Here is a 15,601-nt window from a genome sequence, read left to right as displayed (position 1 = left end):
CTGGCCAGCAGGACGCTCAGCAGCAGAGTGGCAGACAGACCGGACCTCTGGGATTCCCCTGCAGACAAACCCGGGTTAATCTGTGGTTCTGGTTCTGGTTGTGGTTCTAGTGGGCCGGAGCAGACTCACCTGCAGCCCGCAGCATGACCTCGGTGACCCCCAGCGACCCGTTGTGCGGCGCCGGCTGGATGCGCAGCAGCCTGCAGAGCAGCGGGTAGATGTGGATGCTGTCGAACGGGTCGGACACAAAGTTCTGCTTGAAGCTCGGTCCGACGGCCCGGAAGATGGTCTTCATGTCCATCTCCCCGTTGTGGAAGCCGTGGTCGCCTTTGTTCACGTAGACGATGAACCTCTGAGAAACAGAGAGGCAGCGTGACCTTTGACCTCAGCTGCTCTGCAACCAGAACCTGCATTTCATTGCATTCTGCCGTTGAGGCTACCGCTAACTACCTGCTAATGAAGCCTTGCTAGCTCGCCAGCTGGCGTTGGTTTGTTTCTGCGTATTTAATGATGAACTGCAGGAAGATGGCGTCTCCATCACCTCCAGCTGTTTGACGTTCAATCTGGGATTAAAGCTTTGGCATCGTGGTCGTTACGGCGAAATTGCATATTTTACTTGTAATTAAATAAAATATCCATTTTTGTACATTACTGTCATGGTGCTAAATTTACACTATTTCTTTACAATCTGCTGTAAAATAATCCGAATTCTGCTACTTTTAGCAGATTAGCAGGTTTTCCCACTGCTTCAGATTTAAAGATGAATCTCAAGATCGATGATGAAATGCTGGAGTTTGGACTTCAGCTAAACGAATCGTCTTGTAGGGACCATTAATGTCATCACTAGCAAAATGAATGAATCGGAAATCGTTCAGGGAACAGAGACGATAACGAGTCTTTCTGAAGCCGAGGAGAACAGAACCTCTGGGCCTTACAGAACCTCTGGGCCTTACAGAACCTCTAGTCCTTACAGAACCTCTGGGCCTTACAGAACCTCTAGTCCTTACAGAACCTCTAGTCCTTACAGAACCTCTAGTCCTTACAGAACCTCTGGGCCTTACAGAACCTCTGGGCCTTACAGAACCTCTAGTCCTTACAGAACCTCTGGGCCTTACAGAACCTCTGGGCCTTACAGAACCTCTAGTCCTTACAGAACCTCTAGTCCTTACAGAACCTCTGGGCCTTACAGAACCTCTGGACCTTACAGAACCTCTGGGCCTTACAGAACCTCTGGACCTTACAGAACCTCTGGGCCTTACAGAACCTCTGGGCCTTACAGAACCTCTGGGCCTTACAGAACCTCTAGTCCTTACAGAACCTCTAGTCCTTACAGAACCTCTAGTCCTTACAGAACCTCTGGGCCTTACAGAACCTCTAGTCCTTACAGAACCTCTAGTCCTTACAGAACCTCTGGGCCTTACAGAACCTCTGGACCTTACAGAACCTCTAGTCCTTACAGAACCTCTGGACCTTACAGAACCTCTGGACCTTACAGAACCTCTGGGCCTTACAGAACCTCTGGACCTTACAGAACCTCTGGGCCTTACAGAACCTCTAGTCCTTACAGAACCTCTGGGCCTTACAGAACCTCTGGACCTTACAGAACCTCTGGGCCTTACAGAACCTCTAGTCCTTACAGAACCTCTAGTCCTTACAGAACCTCTGGGCCTTACAGAACCTCTGGGCCTTACCGAGTTCAGATTGAAGCCCAGGTCCGCCACCACCACGATGGGCGGCAGCCGCTTGCTTCTCCCCAGATGGAAACTCTCCGGGATGTCCTGTTTCTTGTAGACGGTCAGATTGGGAGCATTGGTCAGGGTGTCGTAAACCTCCTGGTCCTTCCCCGGCCGCGGCGTCACGATGCCGAAGCCGCCGTAGTCCAGGATCTCGAAGGAGGTGAGCCAGCAGGTTCAGGTACTTGTTGAGGACGATCTCGTCCACCAGCGGCCGCTTCTTGACGGCGGTCATGCCGTGATCAGAGGTGATGACGACGTCCAGGCTGTCGTCCAGGCCGTGCCTGCTGATGGCGTGGCGCAGGTAGCCGACGGTGCGGTCGATCTGCTGGATGACGGTCCTGTCCGGGTGGTCCGGCCCCTTGTTGTGGCCCACGAAGTCCGGCTCGCCGTAGTACAGGGTCACCAGGTCAAAGTCCTCCTCTGAGAACCAGCTCAGAACCGTGTCGATGTTCTCACGCCATTCTGTCTCATTGGTGTAAGGGTGGCCGGGCTCCGCCATCCGAACTCTGTTGACCCTTTGACCCCCGTAGGCGGCGCCCCCTCCCGGGAAGAAGAACGAAGCGGTTTTCAGACCCTGAAGGAAGGAGATCAGTTTGATTCACTGGTTAATGTCGTTTGGAGCCGATGCTGAGAAACTCCTGACCTCTGGCTGTAAACTCTCATATTGATGAGAAAACTTTACAAGATATTCGTAACATTATCATGTTTCTCAACCATGTGGCAGGGGATGCAAATACTGGCTAGTTAAAAAGCAACGTAAGGACCCTGGTCTAGTCCTTACATTAATAGACCAGACCAGGATGTCAAACTCCAGTCCTCCAGCTGTCCTGCAGCTTTTAGATGAGCCACAGATCCAAACAGGAATGAAACGGCTTCATTCCCTCCTCCTGGTTCTCCAGAGCCTTAATGACCTCATTATTCTATTCAGGTGCAGCAGAGACTCATCTAAAGGTTGCAGGACAGCGGGCCTGCAGGACTGGATGTTGACACCCTGGACTAGACAGTCAAGGATGATGTAAAATGTTCGAACGTTTTCTGTTTTGCAAAGCTTGAAGATATTAAATTGGGAAATTTTAATCCATCTACGGAGAACATTTTCATCAGACACTGACTGGAAAACCTTCGACTCATAAGTCTCCTTAAAGGTGTAAAACCGTATTTATTTCAACTAATCTGTGAAATAAATCCTCCGTTTTAGGAGTTACATGGTTAAGAAATGTGATAACGTTACTAATATCTTTCAAAGTTTCCTCTTCCGTCACATTTCAGTTCGTTTTCTCATGAATATGTGAGAGTTTAGGGCTACAGGGTCTGAGTTTCCAGCTGCTCGTGGACTTGCCTGGTTCTGAGCCGTGATCCACAGCGGCAGCACTCCGTTGTCCCACCACTCCGACCTCTTCAGGGTCTCTTTGAAGGGAACTTTCAGGTTTGTTGTTTCGTTGAACATTAAGTTGTGGACAACTTCGTGGTCTTCAATCCATCTACCTGAGACGAGACATTTAGCTCTGTGATTCTGAAATGACTCTGTGCTCCACTGTAATGCTGCCATCTGGTGGTCAGATTTGGCTGTTCAGTGAAGCAGTGGTGATCAGATTGAATTCAGGTAAATTGGGCCATTTAAAGATTTACTTAGCGTCATTTTTATGCTTAGTTTAAATATTTTTTGCTTACTAAATATTTACTTGCATCAGTATTCAGTCTCCATTTTTCACTGTGACTCAGCATAATCTCTAACAGGGGGCTCGTCCGGGATTGAAACATTATGCTTCTTTACTGCCCCTGAAGGACTCATCATCATGATGATCATGTAAAATTTAACTTGTGTGCAACTAAACAACATGGGTACCAAACACACCAGTTCAGTCCCAGTAACACAGGTTTTAGTTTTCAGCCAACAAATGGTGCCCCCTGCTGGAGTTCAGTTGACTCATGTTCACAATATTGTATCTGAAGCAGTGAGTTTAAAGTTCTTCACAACTAAACTTATTCTGTCTCTGACGGACGACGTCAATAAAACGATTTGTAAACTAAATCAAATCCGTTTGCAGAAAGATGGATTTCATATTGATCTTCTTTTTATAGCCTTTTTTATTAAATAAGTGGCAACATTAAACAAAAACAAATACTTCAGCAAATTGTTCTGCACAAAAATATATATTTTTCAAGAATCTGAATTGTATGACTCTTATAGAGCCGGAAAGTTTCTCCATTTAAACATTTTCAGGCCTGCTGAGGTGAAAATCCAGTGATTCAACAAAGAGTCGCATTTAAATGAAAACCTTCACTTCCTGTTTGATCAGCAAACATCTGATTGTATCTAATGCAGCCATAAATCTCCACTTAGTGAAGGAAGATGAACTCAACCAGCTGATAACGCTGATAAGCAGTGATCAATAATCCAGAAATAATCTAAGAATACAGGATTAGATTACATTTCTTTTCCTATAAGCTGTTTCTGGTCTGCAGCGCTTCAGGACCGGATCATTTTCAGACTGGAGTCCAGCTCCTTCTTTATATCTAACAAATTCAACGTCAAACGTTTGTGCAGCAAAAATTTTCATTTTTTATTAACATTTTAAACATGCTAATAAAAAACATCAAAGCAGCACAAACACAACCTTTTCTGCTCAAACAGTCGGGTTGTTTGACATCAGTTTTGTCTGATTTGAAGAAGTTTGAGGGTGGTTGACCTTTCCTGACCTCTGGAAACATTTGTATTAATATCTTTAAAATTTTTGCTGCACAAACCAAAACGCTTGACGCCAATTTTTGTAGATTAGTAGAAGGTGGAGCGCCGACAGCCTCAGGAGGATTGAGACCAAAGCGCTTTGTTTCCAGTGGTTTAATGAAACCGTTTGGCTGACAGAAGAACCGAAACCTGGTTCCTGAACCTGATTTCCTCCGAGCCGTTCTGGGACTTCACGTTTGGTTTCTGTTGCTCTGTCCTGAAATGTCAGTTTCCCCCTGGAGGACTGACAAAGCTCTTCTTCTTCTTCATAACTAATTGTTGCTGTAATTACGTTTGGCTTAAGGCCGTCCGGCGGCGCTCCAGACCTGTGATGGTGGTGAAGTGTGACGGCGATGTCATGGTCATCATGGGGGGGGTGATGTATTTGGCCTTGACCCCGTCCATGGCCATGCGGTCCAGGTGCGGCGTGTCCACGTCGTCCTGGTCGTAGTCCCACCTGAACCCGTCGAATGACACCAGCAGCAGCTTGGTCTTCTCCTCCTGGCTGCTCAGCGGCTTCCCACCGATGCCGCTCGCCGCCACGAGCACGAGGAAGATCTCCAGCCTCATCTTCAGCCTCACTGCAACTGCCTGGCGCTCGGCCGGCGCTCACCTGTGCAGGTGACCCTGGTTAATGAGTAGTAAGAGTTCCTGATACAGATCTGCTGATGGGGGATCAGACCTTTGACTGTGAACTAACGGGTCTTATCCGAACCGACTTTAATGATTAGATGGACTTTGAAAGCTGCTCATTGGTGTTTATACATCTGGACCAATCAGATTCTTAAAGCTGATATTTTGATCAATAATAAGACCAGAGAATCTGAAGTTCTGTCCTGTGATGGACTGACCTGTCTCCAGGCAGACGAGGAAGAACAGAGAGAATTAAAATTTCTGGCAGTAAATTTTCCACAACAAGTTTTTATAAGACAATATTTCATCGATTTAATCTCAATTATCACACCTGTAGCTCTTAATTTGCTCTGTTTATGCTCAAAAGAGATTTATATAAACTTTAACAGCTTTACTATTAACTTGAGTTGATCTCACGAGCCTTCAAAGAAAATTAATCCTTTATTTTGAAATTACGTCTTTTATTTTGTCGTTAAAAGTACCGGAAGCGCTTCTTTACGCTCTAAAGGACTTCCTGTCATTCGCTGCGGCGTGATGTCCTTCATTTCAGTGTGAAATGAAATGTTTTTATCGGGTTCTGGATTCACAGTAGTGTTCGGTTCGGACTGGTTGTTCTGGGTCATCTGAGCAGGTTTGTAGCTTTAGACGACGGAAGAGTCGGAGTAAAAGCTAACAGGTTAGCTAACCTGTTAACTAACAGCCGTTAGCTTAACCAGACTCCATGAAGAGAAATGTGTTTTACCTGATAAAATGCTCCAGAGGAGACTTTAGAAAATAACTTACATTCTGTAGGTGTTTCTTCATAATTCGGGATGTTTGAACAGATTTTGAACTATTGAGACATGAGGCAGTGAATCCAAGCAGGAATAATCTGATGACTGGTTCTGGACCGGCCTTGAAATGAGCTTTGGGGAAATCTGAAATGATAATATGGGTCAGATTTATTCTATTCTAAATATTTCTGGAGGGAGACTTAGGGATTGTCAGGACATTATGAATAAAGGATCATTTCAGGAGCGGAGATGATTTAATCCTGTGTGGTTTGGATCTGATCCGGTTCTGAGTTTGATGGTTTTGGTTCCAGGAATGTCTTCCCTCTGGAGCCTCAGACCGGCGCTGGAGCTGCTGGTTCACGGTGAGTTTCCTCCTGCAGGCTGAAGATGAAAATGTTTTTCTGCTTTGGACAGAAACTGAAACAATATCTACAGAGAAATGCTGGAATTCTTCTGGGTAAAACATGAGCAGCTCTCTGTGTCTGCAGCGACCCGGGTCTCCTCTTCCTGGACCGGGCCGCTCCTCTCCAGAACCATGGCTACTCTCAACCAGATGCACCGCCAGGGGAAGCCCAAGGTTCCCCCTAAAACTCTGGGCGCCACATTCGGCCGGCCACAGCTCAAAGCCGTCGTCCTGAAGACGATGATCCGGAAGCCCAAGAAGCCCAACTCAGCCAACAGGAAGTGCGCCCGCGTGCGGCTGTCCAACGGGAAGGAGGCGGTGGTGTTCATCCCCGGGGAGGGACACAACCTGCAGGAGCACAACGTGGTTCTGGTGCAGGGGGGCAGAAAACAGGACCTGCCCGGAGTCAAACTCACTGTGGTTCGAGGAAAATATGACTGTGCTCACGTGGTGAAGAAGAAGCAGTAGATGAGGCCCACAATGCTGCCGGATTCATGTTTGATAATCAATGATCAATAAAAACTGTTTGGTTCCACACTTGAGTTGATTTTGCCTGAAACTGAACAAGACTCAATCTGCTATTAATAATGAAAGAAGTTTGTCAGCTAGAAGGTTTCAGACTTAATTAGCTCTCACCTTTATGGATTTGACTACATAGAAACACACACATATATAAACATATGTATATATATATATATGTTTGTATGTATCACAATGTTTTTCATATTACATGTGAAATGTATAGATTCATTTGTACTGATTTGGTTTGATTAATGTTCTGAGTATTCTTTCAGAAAAGGATCTTTGAGACTTTACACTCCAGTTAATTAACTGATTACTAAACTAGCTGACAATTATTTCAATAATTGGTTCATAATTATTGAAGTAATTATTTATGGATGTGAATGTGAAGAGCAGCCAGTTCATCCAACAGGCTGAATACAGTCTAAATATGATCGGCATGAGTTCATTTTACTGCCAGTGTTGATTTGTTTAGAGGTGTAAACATCTGTATCTGCAAACACATCAAAGACAAACAGAATTTACTTTGACTAGACAGAGGTCAGAACTGACTTATATTTCAGAAATACCACAGCAACAATATTCAATGTCACTTTTATTCATATTGAACTTTATAACAGAAATGCTCCAAAATGCAAATAAAATAAAAATAATGTTGAAGTCATAGCATAAAACTCACCTCAAGCAAAAGCTAGTGAATTTCTGAAACTGATCCATATTCTGAGCAGATCTGACATGAAGAGGAAAGAGGAGAACAACAAACACAACTCCTGCTTTTTAACTTCTTTTAACGCCATTAGTTTTATTCTGTAACCTGGTTGCTCTGTATTGCAGATTTCTGCCAAGGTCACTGTTGAAAATGAGATCCAGATGTTAGTGGGGTTTATCTGGTTAAATAAAGGAAATTCCTTGAAAAAATAACTTTCTTCAGTATTAACAGTATGAAACAGTTCCTGAGTCTGCAGGCAATGACAGACTAAATGTGTCTTTAAAGTGTTTCATTCATTTAAATATTTGTCTCAAAAACAAATATAGATCTCCTCTTAGGTAAATCATCACACTACCATACAAAACATAAGTAAAAATGTTCTTACTTTGTTATTTGGAATAAAAAATAAAATTTACATTCACTTCTAAAAGGAAATTAATTTTACTGTTAATACCGCTTCGTTTGTTGTTGTAGTACCGCCCTCCTGCCGGTGGTGGCAGCATTGAGCCCGTGAGCTCCAGTTTCTACGTTTTTACTTGCAGTTGTTTCGGTTCTGGTTTCATTCTTGTCTGCTGTCGTTTATAGAAAACCTCCAACATGAAGCCCCGGATCTCTGAAACTCGTTAACTGACGGTTTACGTCTTTAAACGAAACAAACTGGACCTTCAACTGTCGGAGCCTCTCGAACTGTTCCTGTTAGCTCCATGCTAGCTGCTCGGGCCGGTGAGCACCGGATTTCTGACGGTAAAAGAGGCAGTTGTGGATATTTTTCGGCTACAGTTACTTTACATTCTGCTGCTGTGGTTTGCTTCTGATTTTGCGCTGAGGCTTAATGAAGATAAATCAGCTTTTATTAGCTAATTAGCTGGCGGCGTAATAGTGATAGCTGTTAATGCTCTCTGATTGGCTGAAATGATCTCCATTGTGTTCTCTGATTGGCTGAAGCTCTGTTTGTTGCCAGATGGTTTAAATAATGGTTAATGTGGTTCATTTATCTCAATAAAAATCTCAATAAACCACAAAGGAGAGTCAGTATGTTGCCTTTAACAGCTGGAATATTTTATATTGTGATGATTAGTATTGTTTATTTATTAGATGTTGTTGCTGTAAAGCACCTTTTCATTTGAGTGCTTTAAAATCACATGTTTGAGATCAAGCTGTGATTTCTGTTTCTTTATCCTTCAGAGAAATGTGTGTTTTTCCAGAGGCCTAGATGAGAGAAGATGATGAATGAAGTGAAGGTGGAAGAGGAGGAAGGAGGAGACGAAGGTCAGAGCTGCATTCACCCCAAACATCACTAACAGCAGCACATCTGGGGCATTCTTAGTAGTTTCTACCCTTATTATATTTTGTAGACACTAAGTCAGGAGAAAAGAGCTGAACTGGAATAACTGCAGGTGGATGGAACAGGAGGATCTGATAGGAGGAGAGACAGGTGGGATCTGCTCTGACGTGGCTCCTGATTGGTGGAGCTGCTCAGGTTCCAGCCTGAGAGAGAGAGGAAGAGTAGAGCTGCAGGAAGAAAAGAAGGCGGCCATTTTCAACTAATACATTGATAACGGCATAAAGTGAAAGTTCAAGACAATAACCTTTAATTAAACAGAAACATTAAACTGGAAGACATTTTAAACATACAAAATAAAAGGCAGAAACCGGAAATAAAACAGAAATAAAAACCAAACAACTGAAACCATCAGTGAAACAGATTAAAGGTGAAAACAACATTTTCTTTCAAGAATAAGGAGCTGAGATGTTAGTTTTACAATTTGTTCGATCAGAACGTTTTAGAAAGATGAATGATAGAAATGGGAAAGTCTGCAAAGAACCGGATCAGAATCTGGTCCGGTTCTGTTTAGATATGATCAGAACTTCTGATCTGGAGCGTGAAAGTTCTGATCGGGTTTTGGTCCTGATGCATTCTGATGGTGTTCCAATTGGGTTCTGGTTCCTTCAGGCCCGCAGATGCCTCCTGACCATCAAAGTTTCTGCTCTACTCCAGAACCGGCCTCTGACCAACCCAAACCCAAACGGCGCCACTGCTGCTCGCTGTGCGGCCGGGAGTTCGCCGGCCCGGCCCGTTTGGCCGACCACGTTGCCACCCACTACGGCTACAAGCCGCACAGCTGCTCTGTCTGCGGGAAGCGCTTCACCAAGAAGGTGAACGTGTTGGTGCACCAGCGCGTCCACACTGGGAGAAACCGTACTCCTGCCCCGACTGCGGCGTCAGCTACGCCCAGCGCGGCTGCCTGCGCCGCCACCTCCTCATCCACTCCCCGGAGAAACCCTTCAGCTGCTCCTTGTGTGGGCGTGGCTTCGTCCAGCGCCGCTACCTGGTCCAGCATGAGCGCACCCACACGGGGGAGAAACCGTTCTCCTGCTCGCTGTGCCCCAAACGCTTCGCCTCCCGCAGCGGCCTGTCCGACCACCTGAAGACCCACCAGGAGCAGAAGCAGCATTCCTGCTCGCTCTGCGGGAAAAGCTTCTCCTCCGCGTCGTCGTTCCGGGATCATGTGAGGAACCACACGGGACGCAAACTCCACCCCCTGCTCACTGTGTGGGAGGAGCTTCAACCGGCCGAGTCTCCTGAAGAAACACCTGCAGAAACACCTGCAGAAACATGCAGATGGAACCCTGGAGAAGGTCAGAGGTCAATTAGTGGAAATGAATTAGTGGAAGCTAATGGTAAAGTGTGAACCATTCTGCTAATGCATCATACCAATATGTAGCTATTGAAAACCAATGCTGTACGGCTAACATAAATATTAATTTCTATGCATTTTATCAACATGCTGTTTGTGTATCTAAATTATGTGCAACGTCAAATCTGTCATTGCACCGACCTGCTGAGTTTTGCTAACTCTGCTGCTAACTAGCCACCGTAGCGCTTCAGTCAGAAAGCATGAGGAGAGTTTAGACTGTTCACTGTGGACGTACTGCAATGCATTCTGGGTAGAGAATGACATCATTCACTTTATCAGTGAAGAATTTGGGAAGAGGAACTAGAGTTCATCTGTAATCATACTTCAAAATAAGAGCATGCGTGAATATAAACTACTGCTCTGAATTCCTAAGTGCTACTAACCAAGACCTGACACAGATGTCAAACTTTATTGAAATGAAAGTTTTCCTCATAGCCCAGGAAATCAGCTCCTTCAAATTTATCTAGGAAAACTGAGTGAGAGAAGCTAAATGTGCTAAAGTTAGCAAGCGTGCTAAAGCGCTAAGCTAAAACTTCTCTGATCCTGCAGGAAGAAGCTGCCCTCCATTGCTTCCTCTGTCAGGAGCATTTCTCCTCCGTCAAAGAGGCGAAGGATCACGAGCGGCGGTACCACGCCGCGACCCGGTTCTCCTGCGACGTCTGCAGCCGCTCGTTCACTCGCTCGTCCCGGCTGAAAGACCACCTGCGCTCCCACACGGGGGAGCGGCCGTTCCAGTGCGACGTCTGCAAGACGCGCTTCACTGTGCTGAGAGCGCTGAGGAAGCACCAGGAGATCCACAGCCGGCCGAACCACCGGCCCGACACCGTACCGTCTGGCGGTCCGGATCCGCCAGAACCGGTGAGGAGGGAGAAACTGCAGGGTTTGAACGTTAAACTCCAGCTGATTTAAAGGGCAATATTATGTGTTTTCTATTTTATAGCACAATCAGGTCTGTTACCTTCAGTTGTTATGAAAATGTTGACTTTATTAATATGACAAAAAAAGTTATTCCTGATTTACCACCTTGAAATGGTCCTCTGTCTCTTTAAACTCCTGCTTTTCCTTAGGCTCCGCCTCCAGGAAGTCATCCCAACATGGTTCCTCTATTAACACAAAGTTGCTCTGAGCAGCAGCTGCTTGCTAATTGCTGCTGGCTAGTCTGAAGGAACTGAGTGGGGAGGAGCTAAGCCTTGGAGGCGCATGGACCAGAACAGTTCCTATGGGTTTGGATCTGAACTCCCTGCTGGTTCTGGTTCAAACCTGTTACCTTCTGTTGGTTCCAGATCCCAGACAAGCCTCTGGACAGAACCAGCGCGCCCTGCAGGTGGAGAGCCGCAGCAACGAGTCACTGCCTTCACTGACTGGTGAGAAAATCACAACTTTGGCTTCAGGGAGCGTTTGGGTCCAGAAGTCTGTCGGTTGTGTTGGGTTTGTGACTCTTTTACTTGTGTTTTTTGGTTCTACAGAACCGATCCCTGCCAGGACAGAGCCAGAGAAGAACCTGGAGGCCCAGGAAGTCTCAGAAAACCAGCGACCGGAACCGCCGGGCCCAGAGACCCCGACCACCTGCAGGAGTCCGGCGGTGAGGAAGAAGAGAAACCACAGCTGCTGCATCTGCTCCAAGAGCTTCCTGAAGCCCTGCCTGCTACGGGAACACATGAGGTCCATATCAGGGAGGGCCGGCTGCCGGACCCGGCCGACAAGGTGACCAGAACCATCAGAACTGTACGGGTTCACAGTTTCTGTCTGATCCACCTTTCAGTGGTTCAGCTTTGACCTCCAGATGGTTTGATGGAAGAACAATGAGCCAAAACATCAATAGTTTAACCTACATTTTTCAGATTAAAATTTTTCAAGTTTTACAAATTCTATTGTTTTCAAATCACGTTTTACATATTTTGTTTGGGGGGGGGGTCAGTGGGGGGCAGAAAGGCACATTCCTATTTGTCAACCTTGGGAGCTGCGTTCCCATTGGTCAGTGTGGAGCAAAGCCAGTGTCTAAAACAATCAGAAAAACTACAAACTGCGTAAATGTGATGTTTAGTATTGGACCAGATTTCTCTCCGTACTGATCTGGACAGCAGCTGCTTTGGGTTCCATGTTGCTGACCGACCCGGGTTCTGTTCCAGGTGTTCTGGCTCCACATGCGGACCGGCGGCCAGAAGAAGAAAACTGTGATGATGATGAGGAAGGAGGATGAAGGTGTGGAGGAAGAGGTGAGGAACCAGTTAACTCACCAGTCTCCAACTGGTTTAAGGTTCTGGTTGAGCCTGAAACTTCTCCTCATGTTTCCCTCCAGTGCCGACCCGGTGACCTCTCTACCTCTGACCCCGTCCTCGTGCCTGGCGCCGGGCAGCCTGCCGGTAACCATGGCGACCAGGGTGGGAACCAGCGGGAGGAAGAGGATGTCAGCGGTTTGATCAACTCTGATGGAGAGGAAGAGCGCTGGGAACCGGAGCGCCGCGGTACACCACGGTTCTGACCCGGTTCCAACCCGGTTCCGACCCGGTTCACATGGTTCTTCCTGAGGTCCAGATTTCCCAGTAGACTGGTAAAGCAGGCTGGGTCGGTTCTGATCCGGTCCGTTTGTTCATTAGTTCTGAGGTTACTTCCTCGTAGCAAGAGGCTACTTCCTCGTAGCAAGAGGCTACTTCCTCGTAGCAGGAGGCTACTTCCTTGTAGCAGGAGGCTACTTCCTTGTAGCAAAAGGCTACTTCCTTGTAGCAGGAGGCTACTTCCTTGTAGCAGGAGACTACTTCCTCGTACCAAAAGGCTACTTCCTTGTAGCAGGAGGCTACTTCCTTGTAGCAGGAGACTACTTCCTCATAGCACGAGGCTACTTCCTCGTAGCAGGAGGCTACTTCCTTGTAGCAAGAGGCTACTTCCTTGTAGCAGGAGAGTACTTCCTCATAGCAAGAGGCTACTTCCTCGTAGCAGGAGGCTACTTCCTCGTAGCAAGAGGCTACTTCCTCGTAGCAGGAGGCTACTTCCTTGTAGCAGGAGTCTACTTCCTCATAGCAAGAGGCTACTTCCTCGTAGCAGGAGGCTACTTCCTCGTAGAAAGAGGCTACTTCTTCGTAGCAGGAGGCTACTTCCTCGTAACAGGAGGCTACTTCCTCGTAGAAAGAGGCTACTTCCTCGTAGCAGGAGGCTACTTCCTTGTAGCAGGAGACTACTTCCTCATAGCAAAAAGCTACTTCCTCGTAGCAGGAGGCTACTTCCTTGTAGCAGGAGACTACTTCCTCATAGCAAGAGGCTACTTCCTTGTAGCAGGAGGCTACTTCCTCGTAGCAAGAGGCTACTTCCTTGTAGTAGGAAACTATTTCCTTGTAGCAGGAGACTACTTCCTCATAGCAAGAGGCTACTTCCTCGTAGCAGGAGGCTACTTCCTCGTAGCAAGAGGCTACTTCCTCGTAGCAGGAGGCTACTTCCTTGTAGCAGGAGTCTACTTCCTCATAGCAAGAGGCTACTTCCTCGTAGCAGGAGGCTACTTCCTCGTAGCAGGAGGCTACTTCCTTGTAGCAGGAGGCTACTTCCTCATAGCAAGAGGCTACTTCCTCGTAGCAGGAGGCTACTTCCTCGTAGAAAGAGGCTACTTCCTCGTAGAAAGAGGCTACTTCCTTGTAGCAGGAGGCTACTTCCTCGTAGCAGGAGGCTACTTCCTCGTAGAAAGAGGCTACTTCCTTGTAGCAGGAGGCTACTTCCTCGTAGCAGGAGGCTACCTCATCTGAAGCTGCCAGTTCGATTGATGGAGCAGCACTGATAGCTGAGGAGGAAATCAGTTAGCATTAGCTTAGGAGGAGCTAGTGACTAGCATGGCTACTTCATCTGATGGCTGTTAGCCGTGATAGCCTAGCATTAGCTGTGGGTAAGCTACTGTTAGCCTTCTATAGGATAATTTTAGTACTGAGATTCTATGTTTAGGAATGAATTGACTCAGGACCGGATCAGAACATTATCAGAGGTCAGAGGTCACTGAAGTCTTTCTGAAATGCGTCAACAGAGCTTCCATATGGCAGCGTGTCAAACCCGGCAGCTCCTAACCGACCCTTTGTGTTTCCAGCAGGTCCAAAGATCAGCTCCGACCCGGCAGCAGACGGCCGCTCCACGGGAAAATCCAAGAGCTGCTGCCCGGTGTGCGGCCGCGACTGCTTCAAGGCCTCTGCGCTGCAGAAGCACCTGCGCATACACTCCGGCGAGCGGCCCTTCCAGTGCCCCACCTGCAGGAAGAGTTTCGTGCAGCACGTCCACATGACGGAGCACCAGCGCATCCACACCGGCGAGAAGCCCTTCACCTGCGCCGTCTGCAGCAAGAGCTTCACCTTCTCCAGCGCCCTGCGCCGCCACCAGCGCGTCCACACCGACACCCGGCCCTTCCGCTGCGCCCTCTGCCCCAAGACCTTCAAGCAGCTGTGCGTTCTGAAGAACCACCAGCTGACGCACTCGGGCGTCCGCTACCAATGCCCGCTGTGCAGCAAGAGCTTCAGCCGCGCGCTGGAGCTCACCTACCACATCGACGTGCACTCTGACGCGCAACCCTACTACTGCAGCGTCTGCAAGAAGAACCTGAGCGGCGCCCGCATCTTCAGGAAGCACATGAGGAAGCACGAATCCGACAAGCCAAAGCTCGACCCGGCGGCGGCACAGTCCACCAAAACCCAATGAGGTCACCTCGACAGATTCACTGCTAAACTTCCTACAGGAGCTCAGAAGGGCCAAACAAAGCAGAGACTCCGGTCTGATGGGTCGATGCCTTGCTCAAGGGCACGGTGAGAGACCGGCCAAGACGAAATAGTCAGATTCTCCACAATAAAAATTTGATCCAAATGAAAGTTTCTGATGAAGAGTTTGAATCTCATTGATCCAGAGGTCAGAGGTCATTTAATTACCAATAACTTCCAGATTGGGGTGTAAAAGTTCTTCCCTGCTGGTTCCACCAGGCTGGTTCTGTTGTACTGAGGCGTCCACCAGGTGGCGCCGTGCTAGATTCTCTTATTATTACCATTTCCAGTTTCCTGAAGGTGGGAACTTCTCTCCCAGTTCAACCCAAATCTGGTTTCCAGTCTGATTTGCTTTGATTGGGTTGTGAGGTGTGAACACTAACCGACCTCTGACCTCTGGTCCTCCAAACCTCGGTCTGGGTTCGGTTGAAGTGAACTCTGATTCGGTTTGAATCTGAACGCCAAGCGGATCAGAGAGCGCTCCAAAAGCAGGAAGTGGACTACAGCACAGGGCATTCTGGGTAAGTACAGCCAAAGCTAACATGCTAGCCTAGCGCTTCTGGTCTTCAGTCAAAGACTAAAGAGAAATCTTGACGCCTCCATCTTGTTTCCATCGGGTGAAGCAGGAAGTTGCTCTCAGTGTCTACAGAGGTTTTTTGTGTCGTTTCCTTCAGTGG

The 15,601-nt window shown here is 47.3% G+C and overlaps 2 protein-coding genes, 1 long non-coding RNA gene and 1 pseudogene across 3 annotated transcripts; 3 read left to right on the top strand and 1 right to left on the bottom strand.

The window, feature by feature from the left end:
• LOC129356526 (ectonucleotide pyrophosphatase/phosphodiesterase family member 7-like) overlaps positions 1-5,034 on the bottom strand; it is a 5,333-nt pseudogene extending 299 nt beyond the window's left edge.
• A 550-nt stretch (positions 5,035-5,584) lies between these two features.
• Positions 5,585-6,808, top strand: LOC129356527 (28S ribosomal protein S12, mitochondrial-like). The gene is made up of 3 exons (XM_055026110.1): positions 5,585-5,728; positions 6,182-6,232; positions 6,359-6,808. The coding sequence occupies exons 2-3, from the start codon at positions 6,184-6,186 to the stop codon at positions 6,739-6,741; spliced, it is 432 nt and encodes a 143-aa protein (XP_054882085.1). The 5' UTR covers positions 5,585-5,728; positions 6,182-6,183; the 3' UTR covers positions 6,742-6,808.
• A 1,199-nt stretch (positions 6,809-8,007) lies between these two features.
• On the top strand, positions 8,008-9,347 carry LOC129356519 (uncharacterized). The gene is made up of 3 exons (XR_008605424.1): positions 8,008-8,248; positions 8,690-8,773; positions 8,860-9,347. It is a non-coding gene; the product is annotated as an uncharacterized LOC129356519 (long non-coding RNA).
• Positions 9,348-9,516: 169 nt separating this feature from the next.
• Positions 9,517-15,449, top strand: LOC129356536 (zinc finger protein 135-like; the record flags this gene model as incomplete). The annotated part of the gene is made up of 7 exons (XM_055026115.1): positions 9,517-10,144; positions 10,753-11,061; positions 11,487-11,613; positions 11,670-11,907; positions 12,333-12,419; positions 12,503-12,668; positions 14,270-15,449. Coding segments are annotated over 7 exons (2,154 nt in total), but the record flags the coding sequence as incomplete, so codon positions are not given.
• Between the last annotated feature and the right edge of the window lie 152 nt (positions 15,450-15,601).

This window comes from Poeciliopsis prolifica, unplaced genomic scaffold (genome assembly GCF_027474105.1).
Source record: "Poeciliopsis prolifica strain line A6 unplaced genomic scaffold, Auburn_PproV2 SCAFFOLD177, whole genome shotgun sequence".
NCBI classification, from domain to species: Eukaryota; Metazoa; Chordata; class Actinopteri; order Cyprinodontiformes; family Poeciliidae; genus Poeciliopsis; species Poeciliopsis prolifica.
This window is presented reverse-complemented; position numbering and strand designations above follow the sequence as displayed.